The sequence below is a fragment of the Mustela nigripes genome, chromosome 6 (assembly GCF_022355385.1).
Source record: "Mustela nigripes isolate SB6536 chromosome 6, MUSNIG.SB6536, whole genome shotgun sequence".
NCBI lineage: Eukaryota > Metazoa > Chordata > Mammalia > Carnivora > Mustelidae > Mustela > Mustela nigripes.
In genome coordinates this window covers 91,736,148-91,748,063 of record NC_081562.1, presented here as the reverse complement: position 1 = coordinate 91,748,063, position 11,916 = coordinate 91,736,148, and the positions used below count along the sequence as shown (strand labels likewise).

The 11,916-nt window shown below is 52.1% G+C and overlaps 2 protein-coding genes across 4 annotated transcripts; both read right to left on the bottom strand.

The window, feature by feature from the left end:
* Window positions 1–419: 419 nt before the first annotated feature.
* On the bottom strand, window positions 420–3,612 carry LOC132019795 (myosin light polypeptide 6). 2 transcript variants are annotated; one of them, XM_059403398.1, is made up of 7 exons: window positions 3,531–3,612; window positions 3,262–3,289; window positions 2,231–2,374; window positions 1,829–2,002; window positions 1,658–1,735; window positions 1,314–1,358; window positions 420–609 (listed from the first exon to the last, which is right to left on the bottom strand). In XM_059403398.1, exons 1-6 carry the CDS (start codon window positions 3,531–3,533, stop codon window positions 1,330–1,332), a joined length of 456 nt encoding a protein of 151 aa, XP_059259381.1. In that variant the 5' UTR covers window positions 3,534–3,612; the 3' UTR covers window positions 420–609; window positions 1,314–1,329. The 2 variants fall into 2 exon arrangements, with proteins under 2 accessions (XP_059259381.1, XP_059259380.1); XM_059403397.1 differs by lacking the exon at window positions 1,314–1,358 and having other exon boundaries at window positions 3,531–3,611.
* Window positions 3,613–3,895: 283 nt separating this feature from the next.
* On the bottom strand, window positions 3,896–8,477 carry MYL6B (myosin light chain 6B). 2 transcript variants are annotated; one of them, XM_059403395.1, is made up of 8 exons: window positions 8,175–8,477; window positions 6,481–6,703; window positions 5,717–5,744; window positions 5,337–5,480; window positions 4,934–5,107; window positions 4,331–4,408; window positions 4,150–4,188; window positions 3,896–4,009 (listed from the first exon to the last, which is right to left on the bottom strand). In XM_059403395.1, the coding sequence occupies exons 2-7, from the start codon at window positions 6,655–6,657 to the stop codon at window positions 4,160–4,162; spliced, it is 630 nt and encodes a 209-aa protein (XP_059259378.1). In that variant the 5' UTR covers window positions 6,658–6,703; window positions 8,175–8,477; the 3' UTR covers window positions 3,896–4,009; window positions 4,150–4,159. The 2 variants fall into 2 exon arrangements, with proteins under 2 accessions (XP_059259378.1, XP_059259379.1); XM_059403396.1 differs by lacking the exons at window positions 6,481–6,703; window positions 8,175–8,477 and adding an exon at window positions 6,044–6,108.
* Between the last annotated feature and the right edge of the window lie 3,439 nt (window positions 8,478–11,916).

Sequence of the window (11,916 nt, the reverse complement as noted above, 5' to 3'; positions counted from 1 at the left end):
TTATTAAGGCGGGAAGAAGGCAGGCATTTCACAATTTGTGTTATGAAGTGACAGGCGTGGGCAGTGCTAACAAAGGCCTGGCTTTTGCTCCATCATACACTCCCTGGGCTTTCCCCACAAGAGGCCACCAGTGCTTGGGAGGATGAGGGCTGGGTTGAACCAGCTGGAGGGCTAGGAGGACCTCCTGGTGGAGACAGCACCGAGCATGGTCAGCCTTGGTCCTAAGGGTATGTCTGGCTTCCTTAATCCCCCAGGGGGTAGCCTTTGTGGCATCAATGAATGGAGCCAGCAGTCTTTAAATGACACCAAGACGGATTCTACAAAACCCTTCTTCCCCAAGCTTTCCCAGCCCCTGGCCTAGGACCCTGGATGGTCTCTCCTGCCCTTCACCCTGCTCAGGAAGGAAAGTAGAACCATACTTAGGGCACAGAGCAAGTTTATTTGGTGACTGCTGACAGCAAATATTATCCAAGAGACAAGCTGGCAGAGGTGCTGTGACAAGAGGACCTAGGACGCATTTGGGGCTACATGCAGTCTCACGCAGGGGAAGGCACGGGGCTTGGGCACACCAGGAACATCCTCAGCCATTCAGCACCATACGGACAAGCTCTGTGGATTGGAGAGAGGGATGAGCCAGGGAGGAGGGCCGCGGGGAGGGGTCCACCAGGGGCCAGGAGACCACAGGACCACGAAGGTAGCCTAGGAGTGCGCCCGCAGAAACCAACCCTGGCTTTGCGGAGGAGCCACCTTGATCTGCCCAGTTCTCTCGGCCCCCAGCTCCCCCCGCACCCGCTATTAGTTCCTCCACCCCACCCTGAGCAGCGAGAACACAGCAGGAGGCAGGAAAGTTCTTAACTACACCTACAGCTACTGTCAGCCATTGGCAGGAGAAGACAGAGGTTTGGGTTAGGGTACCTCCAAGCTGCCCAGCAGAAGAAAGAAGAAAAGACTAGTCAGCTCCAGCAGCACAACAGGGCAGGCAACCAACCCCCCTATGCCAACCACCTGTGCCCCAGGGCCAGAGGATCACCCCTAGGCAAGACCAGAACAGGCTGGTGTGAGCTCCCAGACACCAGCACCTTGGGCCCTATAAGCAAAACCTCAGAGCCCATTCGGAGAAAAGGAGGTACCACACCCCCAGGCTGTCTTCCTCTTTGAGGAACCCCTCCCCTTCCCAGTCAGCTCCATGCACAAACATGCTAGGAGGAAGTCAGATGGTAGTAGGGCAAGGGCAGGGGCTAGAGAGCAGACGTTGGGCAGAAAAACACTGGGGAGGGGGCAACTAGAGAAGGGGAGGCTGGGAGGAGCCGTACCCGCCCCATGGGCCCGTCACCCCGACAGGATATGCCTCACAAACGCTGCAGGAAGGAAGAGACATTCGTGGTGAAGACAAGACACAGACGTGGGGTGAAGGGGTCAGGTGATGGAGGAACAGACATTCCCTTTGACTTCCCATTCCTTCCCGCCTCCCAACCCCCTTTACACATTACCCCTTCCTTTCCTGTCATGTTCCCATGGCCTCCCACTCCTGGGCTGGGCTGGGCCCTGCCCCTTGCCTCCGGGTTCTTTTTGGAGCCCAGGGACAGGGAGAGCCCCAAACGCTGGGGGTGACCTGCCTAGACAACTTCGTCCACGAGAGCCCCAATTCATCCCTCACCTTCATAGTTGATACAACCGTTGCTGTCCTCGTGCCCTGCCACCAGCATCTCTACTTCTTCCTCAGTCATCTTCTCACCTGTAGAGAGAGGAAAAAAATGCATTTTGGGGACTGGGTGGCAGGCATGTATCAGGTGGCACCACCACTCCAGGAGCCAGGGTAGAGCCTTACCCAGGGTGACAAGAACATGCCGGATTTCAGCACCCATGACGGTGCCATTCCCCTCCTTGTCAAACACCCGAAGGCCTTCGACATAGTCCTCATAAGTGCCCTGGTCCTTGTTCTTGGCCACAGTCTGCAGCATGGGCAGGAAGTGTTCAAAGTCCAGCACCTTCACATTCATCTCTGCCATAAAGGAGGCGGAAGGAAAATCACGCAGGTTCTTGGGACTGAGGACATGATAGGGACCACGAGTGAGGAGGTGGCTGCCACTCAAAGCAGGAGAAATCTGTTGGGTTTGCTAGCTGAGATAAACCTGCCTGAGTTCTGGGCCTATGCAGATAAAGGGAAGCTCTCAGCTGAAGAGCTGTAGGCCCATCACCACACTGAGAAATTGTCCGCAAGGACCCTCACCATCACTCTTGGGGTTCCCCAGGACCTTGAGCACCTCGGCGTTCGTGGGGTTCTGGCCCAGGGCCCTCATCACGTCCCCACACTGGCTGTACAGGATCTTGCCATCCCCTGTTCGGTCAAACAGCTGAAAGGCCTCCTTGAACTCTGAAGATTCAGATATACATCAGCACTAAGCATATGGCAGGTTAACCCCCCCCCCCAACCCCTTCTGCCCATTCAACTTTGATCATGCTGAGGAAACCAGGTATTTGTACCACTGTACACCTAAGTCCACTAAGAGGGCCTAGTGTCCCTGCCTCCCAACACCGGTGTCCCACATAATGACACAGCTTTCCTCCCTCCCTGGGCAGAACTGTCATTCACATGCCCCCCTGCCTACAGCAAGCCCGCCCAACTGCCTCACTACTCTTACTAAGGGCAGGAATTTGCCACCGCCCTGTCTGGGGCCTGTCCTTATAAGGAAGTGGGAGCAGCAGCCTGGGACTGGGGTCATCCCAGCCTGATACTTCCCACCCCTCCTGTACAGAAAGAGACCTTCAGAGGGTACAGCTATGAAATATCCTCAGCAAATCCCCCTGTCCCCATTTTCACAAGATTCCAGGTCACTGCTTTTTACAATCTTCACAGTTCCAAGCTGGGGGCGGGGGGGGGGGGGGGGGGGGGGGGCGCGGGGTGTTGTCACAGGAGGAAAAAAGAGGCAGAAGCTGATTAAGGGACAGAGGAGCACAGGCAACTTAATACACCCTCCCCACATCCCACACACAACAGGCATTAGGTGACCAAGTTGTTTCACATACCCACACCACCTAAAACTCACCCGGGGCTTGGGGCTCGGATCTAGAGTGGAAGGGGAGGGAGGAAGAAAGAGTGAGAAAAGAAAATGGAGGATCCAGAAAGCGGGAGAAGGGAATTCGGTAAGTACTTCCCTGGGGGCGCTGAAGAGATGACAGGTTGGGGTTAGGAGGTAGGTGCTAGAAGGCGGGGGTCCCTCTCCCTCAACATGACCTCAGTAGGGGTCAGAGATTACTTACCTGCAGTCTGGTCCTCGGTGAAATCACACTGCTCAGGGAAGAGGGGAGCAGTCAGCATCTGAACCCCAAGCTTCTATCCCAGTCCCACAAACTGAACCACAAACTCCTGTTCCAAGCTGGGGACTCGCTTTCCGACAGGACAAGACCCCCAAACTTTCCAACCCCACCCCCGACCTTCCAGGCCCTCAGCTTCCCTTTGCAACCCCCCACCCCCGACTTCCCGCCTCTCGCCCCAAATCCCGCTCATCGTTCCAGGACCCGGGCCCCACCATCTTGACCGCTCCGCTCCGCGGGACCTTTCCCTGCAGTAATGGCTCCGGTTCCCAGCCCAACCCTAGTCTTAGTACGTCCCAATGACGTCAGTCTCAGATGATCCAGCCAATAGGAGTCCTGGCCTGGCTTTATGCAGATAACTTCGCTATATTAGTAATGAGGTGGGCGGGGCCCGCCGCTGCTTCCTTCGGCTTATCCCTACCTGGCTAGGAGGAAACCGTAGAAGCGGATCGAGTGGGGCGCGGAGAGCCTGCTACTCGGTCCAGCAGGAAGATCAGAGGATATCGGATTGGATATCGGTCACTGCCCCCTTCCTTCCTCCCTCCCCCACCTCGGAAGAAAGCAACAGTCGGACGCCTAGTGAGGAATCGTCTCTTTATTTGGAAACAATAGGTGGCCTCCTAGCGGCAGGAACGTGCTTCCGCCTGCCGGAGAGGGGGGGTGGGGGTGGGGCAGTGTCCGACCCCCACCGCATCTGTGGAAAAACATGAAAGTTGCCAAGGCCGGTCTCTCGCGCGCAGCAGGACGTGAAAACGCACTTCCCTGCTTTCCTGCCTTGGCTGAGGAAAGGAAAGGAAACTTGCCTCTCGGGGAGTGGGGAGGGAGGAGCCCTACCTGTAGGAGCTCAGACGCTTAGGATGTGCTTCAGGAAGGCTGCAGAGAGGAGGCAAGAGGGGTTCAGAAGCGGGCCCTTGGATAATCCATCTGATTTTAGACAATCTAGGCCTCGGGTGTCCACAGACCGCGAGCCTTCCTCCCCTTCTTTCCTGTCCCTTTTGCTTCGCTGGCCCCTCACCTTCATAGTTGATGCAGCCATTGCTGTCCTCATGTCCTGCCAGAACAGTCTCCACCTCCTCTTCAGTCATCTTCTCTCCTGAGCCCCAAGACATAGCATTTTAGTCCCTGCCCTCCATCCCTCACCAACCAGGCCTCTCTCTCCTAGGTGGTACCTTCTCTTCTCCCACCCTTGGAAACTTGCTCATGGCAACAGAACCCCAAAGGAATCCCCTCCTTGTAATGGTAACAGCTAGAAGCTGTCCCTGGATCTTGTTTTCCATTTCACCTGCACTAGCACCTGGTGAAAGCTTTCACAGAGGGAAAGTGAATTCCAGAGGGTTAAGGGGCTACCAGATCACAGAGCACAAGCATCTCTTCCACAACAGAAAATCAGGTTTTCCACCTCATCTTCTTTCCTCTGTCCTTTGGGAGGCATCTGCATCTACCCCCACTTTACCTCCTGCAGGAAGAAGCCCTTCAGATTCTGCCGCCATGGCTCTGACCTTCTCAGTCTCCTGCCCATGACCTATAGGCCGATAATCCTTCCCTGGCTCTGCCTACTTGGCTAACCTTGGTCCACCCCCTCCTCTCCAACCCACAGGAGTTCTGGTCCCTGCCTTACCCAGGGTGGTAAGGACATGTCTGAGCTCTGCTCCCATGACTTTGCCATTCCCCTCTTTGTCAAACACCCGAAGCCCTTCCAGGTAGTCCTCATATGTGCCTTGGTCCCGGTTTTTGGCTACGGCCTGGAGCATGGGCAGGAAAGTCTCGAAGTCCACACGCCGGGACTTCAGCTCTAATGATTGAAAAGAGGAGGGAAAGGTCAGTGCAGTGTCACCTTGGACCCAGCTCCCAACCCTACCACGTAGGCCTTCATCCTGTTCAACATTCAGTTTGTTTTTCTAGCCGCGTTTGATAGTTTTTGAAGTCCTGAAACCCACCCCAGCATCCTCTGTCACCTTGCCAACATTCCTCCTTTCCACCACCACACTGAAAACCCGCAATGTTCCAGGCGTCCCCCTCACCATCACTTTTGGGGTTCCCCAGGACTTTGAGCACCTCGGCGTTCGTGGGGTTCTGGCCCAGGGCCCTCATCACATCCCCACACTGACTGTACAGGATCTTGCCATCCCCTACTCGGTCAAACAGCTCAAAAGCCTCCTTGAACTCTGAAGTATAAGCAAAGGTCAGTATTGGGACCAGGGGTTCCCATCGCCACCCCTCCCCCACCCCTGACAGAAAGGAGATTCAGAAACTATGTGATAGAGCTGGGCAGATTAGGGAACCCAAAGACCACTAGTGTGGAAGTTTTCAAGGTTGGGACCGGAGTCAGGGGAAGAGAAAGAGGATCTGATCAGGGGCTTGGGACTAGACAGTGGAGCTTAAGGGACCAGCTTCTCCTCACCCTCCAGCTGGTCCTTGTTAAACTCGATCTGTGGAAGAAAAGAGCAGGTGAGGAGGGATGACAGGGCTCATTCAATCTCTCTCCAGCACTCCTCTCAACCAACTGGCAGCCACTCTTGGGGAGGGGCCCAACGAGACCAGGCTGGGAGCCCAGCCACCTCAGTCCCATTCCCAGCTCTGGACCTTGGGAGAATCCCAAGAGGAGGAATTATGGGGGGGAGGGTTTCCTGGGAACAGGGTTAATCCCATGCCACCTGTTTCCCTCCCTCCAGTGCCCTGAGCTCTGCATCCCTCACATAACTGGGGGTTGAACAAAGGCTAAATTTACCCCTGGCCCCCAGCTGTGATTGTCTAACAAGTCTGTCCTCTTCAGCCTTCCCTCCTGGGGTTCAGAGCTGTGGCTTTTAGAATTGAACAGTCAGCCAGGCACAGGCACAAGCTCCCTCTCTTCACCTTGAAACCGTCCTCAGAACCCAGATGTTCCCCATCTCACAGGTCCCTGCTTCTGGCAGGGGGGTCAGTGAGAATGTGTGTACATACGCACACACATGTTATAGGTTAGAGGGAGAGAACAAAAAAGAACAGCAGAGTCATAAGCCTGGATGCTTCCAAATGGCGGGGGGCAGGGCGGGGGACTAAGAGGAATCTCTAGTATCTGCTGGTGCTCACTGATTCCCTGTTTTCTAGATACCCCCTCATCTCCTAGGCTGTTTCCCACCCTGTATCATCCCTTCCAAATTCTTTCTTCACCTTCCCAGAACTCACCACCACTTTGGAGAGATCGATGGGGGGCTCCTGGGTTTTCTGAAGGGCTGGAGGGGCAGCTGGAGCTGGCTCAGCCTTGGTCTTGGCTGAAGGGGCTCCAACTGCGGGTTTGGCAGCAGGTTTGGCAATAGAGGGTCCTGCCGGTTTCTTCATAGGAACATCCTTCTTGGGAGGCATGATGTCCAGTGGCCAAAGGACAGTGTGCCGATGGGGGCACCCATCTCTGTTTAAATAGCCAGGGAGTCTGGGATGTCAAGGGGCGGGGGCAGGGGCAGGGAGCCAGTTGGCAGTGGGGAGGGTGAGATAGAGGAGAGATATGCTGGCCTGCCTTGGACTCCTATGGTTCAGGACTCCTGTCCCAAGGTCTTCTCGCTTCTGTTCACTTGGCCCCAAATGCTGGCCAGAACAATGGCCCCTTTGGGGGCAGGGGAAGGAAGCCAGAGATGGCCCAGAATGAGGGAGTTAACCTCCAGGATAAGGATAGGATGTTTGCCAGTGACAGACACTGACATAGGGGTGAAGCAAAGAAGAGGATGCAGGCATTCCAGGCCTCAACCCCCTGACACAGAGTAGCCCTTTTTTCTAGCAGCTTTAGATTCTTGAAGGCTGAGGCAGGGAGGGGGAACTTGTGAACTGGGATTGTTAAAGGAGTCTGGGAGGGGCACCTGCTTAGCTCAGTCAGTAGAACATGCGACTCCTATCTCAGAGTTGTAGGTTCAGGCCCCACATTGCGTGTGCAGACTACTAAAAAATAAAATCTTAAAAAAAAAAAAAAGTGGGGTCTGGGAGCAGTGAAAGGTGAAAAGAATAAGCAGTTCCTCCACTCCCCTCCGACCACGATTGAGGAACAGGGGTAGTTGACCCCATAGACTAATAATCCCCCAAATTTACAGTCCCTGCTGCCTTCCCTCACAGCCCAGAACTGGAATTGTGCACAATATAGATAAAGAATAGTAACAGAAAGAGGAGTGTGACACCCCCATTGTCTCCTGTTCCCAGTATTGTATTAAGGGTAAGGGGTGGGGGCAAGGATCAGGTTTACTGCCCACCACCCATACTCCCAAGGAAGGAACCCTTTTCCACAAGCCCATGGTCATTCAGGTCAGACAAAGGTAGGGTGCCTGCTGAATATGCAGCTGAATTTGCAGGGACTCACTCTGTGGTGGCACCTGAGGGGAAGGGCAGGAGGCCCGGAGAGGCAAAGGGCCTAAATCCTAAAATCTCTAATCCAAAAGGATGTGGGAGGTCCAATGGGCTCCAAGGGTACTTACCCCTCAACCAGAGAATAATAAAAACTCTGACACTGGCCCCAGGTCCCAAACCTTACAGGGGGACACCAGGGTTGGGTCTAAGTCTGAGGTGGTTGGGAGAGGGGGGAGGTTGCTGGCTACTTTTGTTCTAGGGAAAAGGAAGGAAAGGATTTAGGCAGCATTCTGAGTAAGATAGTAGTGATTCCCCTTAGACCCTGGGGTTCAGAGTGGATGATCTGTCTTCCACTTGCAAAAATGCGTCTGAATCTCATTACTGAACATTGTCCCATTTTAGAAAAATCAGAATCATTCCACCCTCCCAGAATACATCACACACACACGCACACACACCCACACACACGCACGCGCACGCACGCACGCACGCACACCTTAAATCAAGCTTAAATAATGGAAAGAGTCCCTCCCCAGCTCGCAAAAACTCACCCTGCGGGGTCCAGGTAAGGGTGGAGGCGGGGCGCTGGGAGGAGGCTGCGGGCCCCTAAGGGTTAACTCCAGAGGCCTCGGAGCATGCCGGGAGTCGTAGTCCTCGAGCTCCCGCGGGCTCACGGGAGACGCAGCTGTTTAGCAGGAGGAGGACACCCAGGCGGTGGCTTCCGGCAGGTGGGAGCGGTTGGTGACTCAGGAAGTTTTGGCGCACTTCTTGTCCCGGAACTAAAAGGCAATGCTCAAGTTATAGTCCCCTCCCCTGACCCTAAAAGCGTGTGGGGGGCCCCCAGGATATCTCCCTTGCCCAGCCGTGAGTTCCCCAGTGCGGACTGGGATATTTTCTCCGAATCGGCTTGTGGGAGAACGCCGGACCAGGGGGCGGGCCGAAGACACCGCGGGCCGGGTGGAAGGCGTAGTGGGGTGCACTCAGCGCCCCGGCTTAGCTTACTCTCGCGGTTTGGTAGAAGAGAGCAGAGGTCACAGAGTTGTTATGGGACTTGGAACAATAACTCCAAAGTGTTTCTTTTTCTTCTCTCCTTTTATTTAAATGAGCTAGTAGTTGAAATCATTGTTAAGATTTGGGATTAAGCTTGGTCCCCTACCCCAGTTTCTCCCAAGTTGAGGTTTCTCCTTACCGCGGTCGGGACTTCACGGGTCCTCCTGGAAAGGAGGCTTGGCACTCCAGCCCTTTCAGTCTGTGACATCTCTGCTAGCCTTGGACATCTCATTCCCCAAACCATTATCAGAGGTTCCCTGCCCTGTGCTGGGAGGGAACCAACTGGTCAGGCCCTGGGTCAGTAAATGCCGCGCATTTGCTACCTGGGCAGGTGTGCAGGCAGAGGTTCGGAGTAGAAAGCCCGTGCGAGCTTGGGAGGGTGAAGCATAAATAAACTTGATGGGCACTAAGTGATGTTTGCTGGTTGGGGGAAGCTGCTCGGAAGAGTAGAAATCTAAGCAACTATCCCCAGAAGCCTCCACCGAGCCCTTACCGCTCCAGGGGCTAAATTATCTCGGGCAGCAAAGGGGGAGCCAAAGAGAAGGGCTCACACCACTCTGTTTATATTGGAACCCAGTTTCTACTAGGTATTTGCTGGTAACCAACAAGTGTAGTTACCTCTGTGTGTCTCAGTTCCTCCATCTGTAAAATAAGGATAGTAGTAGCTAGCTCATAAGGCTGTTGGGAGGAGGAGATCTGTTAATATTTGTAAAATAGAATGGGGCATGGCACAGAGTAAGTAGTGAATAAGTGTGAAATAAATTTCCTTTACTCTTCCCAACATATGAAGTTGCTGGTTTTTCCCCATTTTCTACCCGTAAACGATCACTGGACCTGAAGAAATGGAGCAAGAAGAAATATGAGAACATAAGTGTTTGGTTAGGAGGCTGGGGAAGAGCTGTATCACAAATGCCTTTTTGTGTCTTTCATCATGTTAGCAGTAGTTGATTTGGAAAATGTGGTTTATCTGATTTTTCTTCTTCCCTCTTCCCCTTGATCTAGCTGTAGCCCTCTTTTGGCACTTTGTCAAGTAGAAGCGGTTATAGCATCATCTGACTGCCTAGCATTTTTTTTTTTTAAGATTTTATTTATTTATTTGACAGATCACAAGTAGGCAGAGAGGCAGGCAGAGAGAGAGAGAGGAAGGGAAGCAGGCTCCCTGCTGAGCAGAAAGCCCGATGCGGGGCTCGATCCCAGGACCCTGGGACCCTGGGACCCTGGGACCCTGGGACCCTGGGACCATGACTTGAGCCAAAGGCAGAGGCTTTAACCCACTGAGCCACCCAGGCGCCCCACTTCCTAGCATTTTTTTCTGCTTTATAAAGAAGTAGTGCAAAGAGAAAACATGAAGACTCTTGGCAAACAGATTGGAGAATTTCCTTTGTTCTTCGTACTATTTTTTTTTAAATCATAAATAATGCAAACTATACTGAACATGATCTTAACCAGGCATAGGTGATTTCTTCAACATGTGTGGATTTTGGATTTTCTGTGACAAATGCCTCTCTCCTCTCTCCACACATAGCATTTGACTTGTAAGTTTTTAGGGATTACATATTTATTCTAATATTAGTTTCAACATAGAATAATTAGAAAGGGCACATCTTTAAAAGTAAAAGAAAAATACACATTAAAAACCTAAGAGAGGGGCGCCTGGGTGGCTCAGATAGGTATCTGCCTTCAGCTTAGGTCATGATCCCAGGGTCCTGGGATTGAGCCCTGCATCTGGTTGTTTGCTCAGCGGGGAGTCTGCTTCTGCCTCTCTCTCTCCACTGTTACCCCTGCTTGTGCTCTCCCACTCTTTCGAATAAATAAATAAAATCTTAAAAAAAAAAAAACAAAAACGAAGAGCACAGGGTCGCCTAGGTGACTCAATCAGTTGAGCATCCGTTGAGCATCTGACTTGATTTTGACTCTCTTTAAGATCTCAGGGTTGTGGGGCACCTGGGTGGCTCAGTGGTTAAGCCTCTGCCTTCGGCTCAGGTCATGATCCCAGGGTCCTGGGATCGAGCCCCGAATCTGGCTCTCTGCTCAGCGGGGAGCCTGCTTCCTCCTCTCTCTGCCTGCCTCTCTGCCTACTTGTGGTCTCTGTCTGTCAAATAAATAAATAAAATCTTTAAAAAAAAAAAAAAAGATCTCAGGGTTGTGAGATGGAGCCTCATGTGGGCTATATTCTGGGCACAGGGTCTGCTTAACGTTCTTTCTCCCTCTGCCTCTCTCCCCTGCATTGCATGCATGCATTATCTCCCTCTTAAACAAACAAACAAAAAAACTAATAGAACAACTCTTGGAATTACACAGCACTATAGATCTTCAGTTACTTAATTAATTGTGGGTTCACCCTGTAGAGCTTAACTGTAATTGCATGTTCACCCTATAGAGCTTAACTAGCTCTTTAAACACTAGCTAATGTGTTAAGATGTATAATAGTTTAGGAAGAGAGAATACTATTTCCTAAGTAAATAGGAGAGAATTTGTTAGGAATAATATCCTCAGTCCTTTGGCATCTTGACCAGGAAGTGGTATTCATGGTTAACCATAACAGAAAGAAGGAGGAGGATAATAAGGATGTTTCATGATACATGGGTAGTTTATAAAGTCTTTCCCCAGTCCCGTTTTTTAAAAGATTTTATTTATTTATTTGAATGAGAGCGAGCACAAGGAGAGGGGAGGAACAGAGAGAGAAGCAGACTTCCCGTTGAGCAGGTAGCCGGATGTGGGACTCAATCCCAGACCCTGGGATCATGACCTGAGCTGACCTGAGCAGAAGACAGATGCTTAAACAACTAACTGAGCAACCCAGACGCTCCCCAAGTCCCATTTTTAATAAGACCACAATAGATGCAAGATATAAGCAGAAAAAGAAATATATAGAAATATATGTAAGTATGCTAGTTTCTTTTCTTTTTTTTTTTTTTTTTTTTTACTGCTCTAAAATAGTGGTTCTCAGACCTAGCTGTTCTTTTTGAAGATTTATTTTAAAGATTTTATTTATTTATTTGACAGAGATCACAAGCAGGCAGAGAGGCAGGCAGAGAGAAGGAGAAAGCAAGCTCCCTGCTGAGCAAAGAGCCCAATGTAGGGCTTGATCCCAGGACCCTGGGACCGTGACCCGAGCTGAAGGCAGAGGCTTTAATCCACTGAGCCACCCAGGCACCCCAAGACTTAGCTGTTCTTTAGAATCTCCTGGGAATTTTATAAACAGACAGACTTCCAGGCTCTGCCTGCAGAGCTTCTGACTCT

What these genes read in the sequence shown, in the direction of transcription:
- MYL6B (XM_059403395.1), bottom strand. Translation starts at nt 6,657, where the DNA reads ATGCCTCCCAAGAAGGATGTTCCTATGAAGAAACCGGCAGGACCCTCT. An exon ending in TCGATCTCTCCAAAGTGGTG is followed by an intron (nt 5,745 to 6,480) that starts GTGAGTTCTGGG and finishes TTTCTTCCACAG; the next exon opens with ATCGAGTTTAACAAGGACCA. An exon ending in TAACAAGGACCAGCTGGAGG is followed by an intron (nt 5,481 to 5,716) that starts GTGAGGAGAAGC and finishes CTTATACTTCAG; the next exon opens with AGTTCAAGGAGGCTTTTGAG.
- LOC132019795 (XM_059403398.1), bottom strand. An exon ending in CACCGAGGACCAGACTGCAG is followed by an intron (nt 2,375 to 3,261) that starts GTAAGTAATCTC and finishes CTGAATCTTCAG; the next exon opens with AGTTCAAGGAGGCCTTTCAG. An exon ending in CGGTTGTATCAACTATGAAG is followed by an intron (nt 1,359 to 1,657) that starts GTGAGGGATGAA and finishes TCCTTCCTGCAG; the next exon opens with CGTTTGTGAGGCATATCCTG.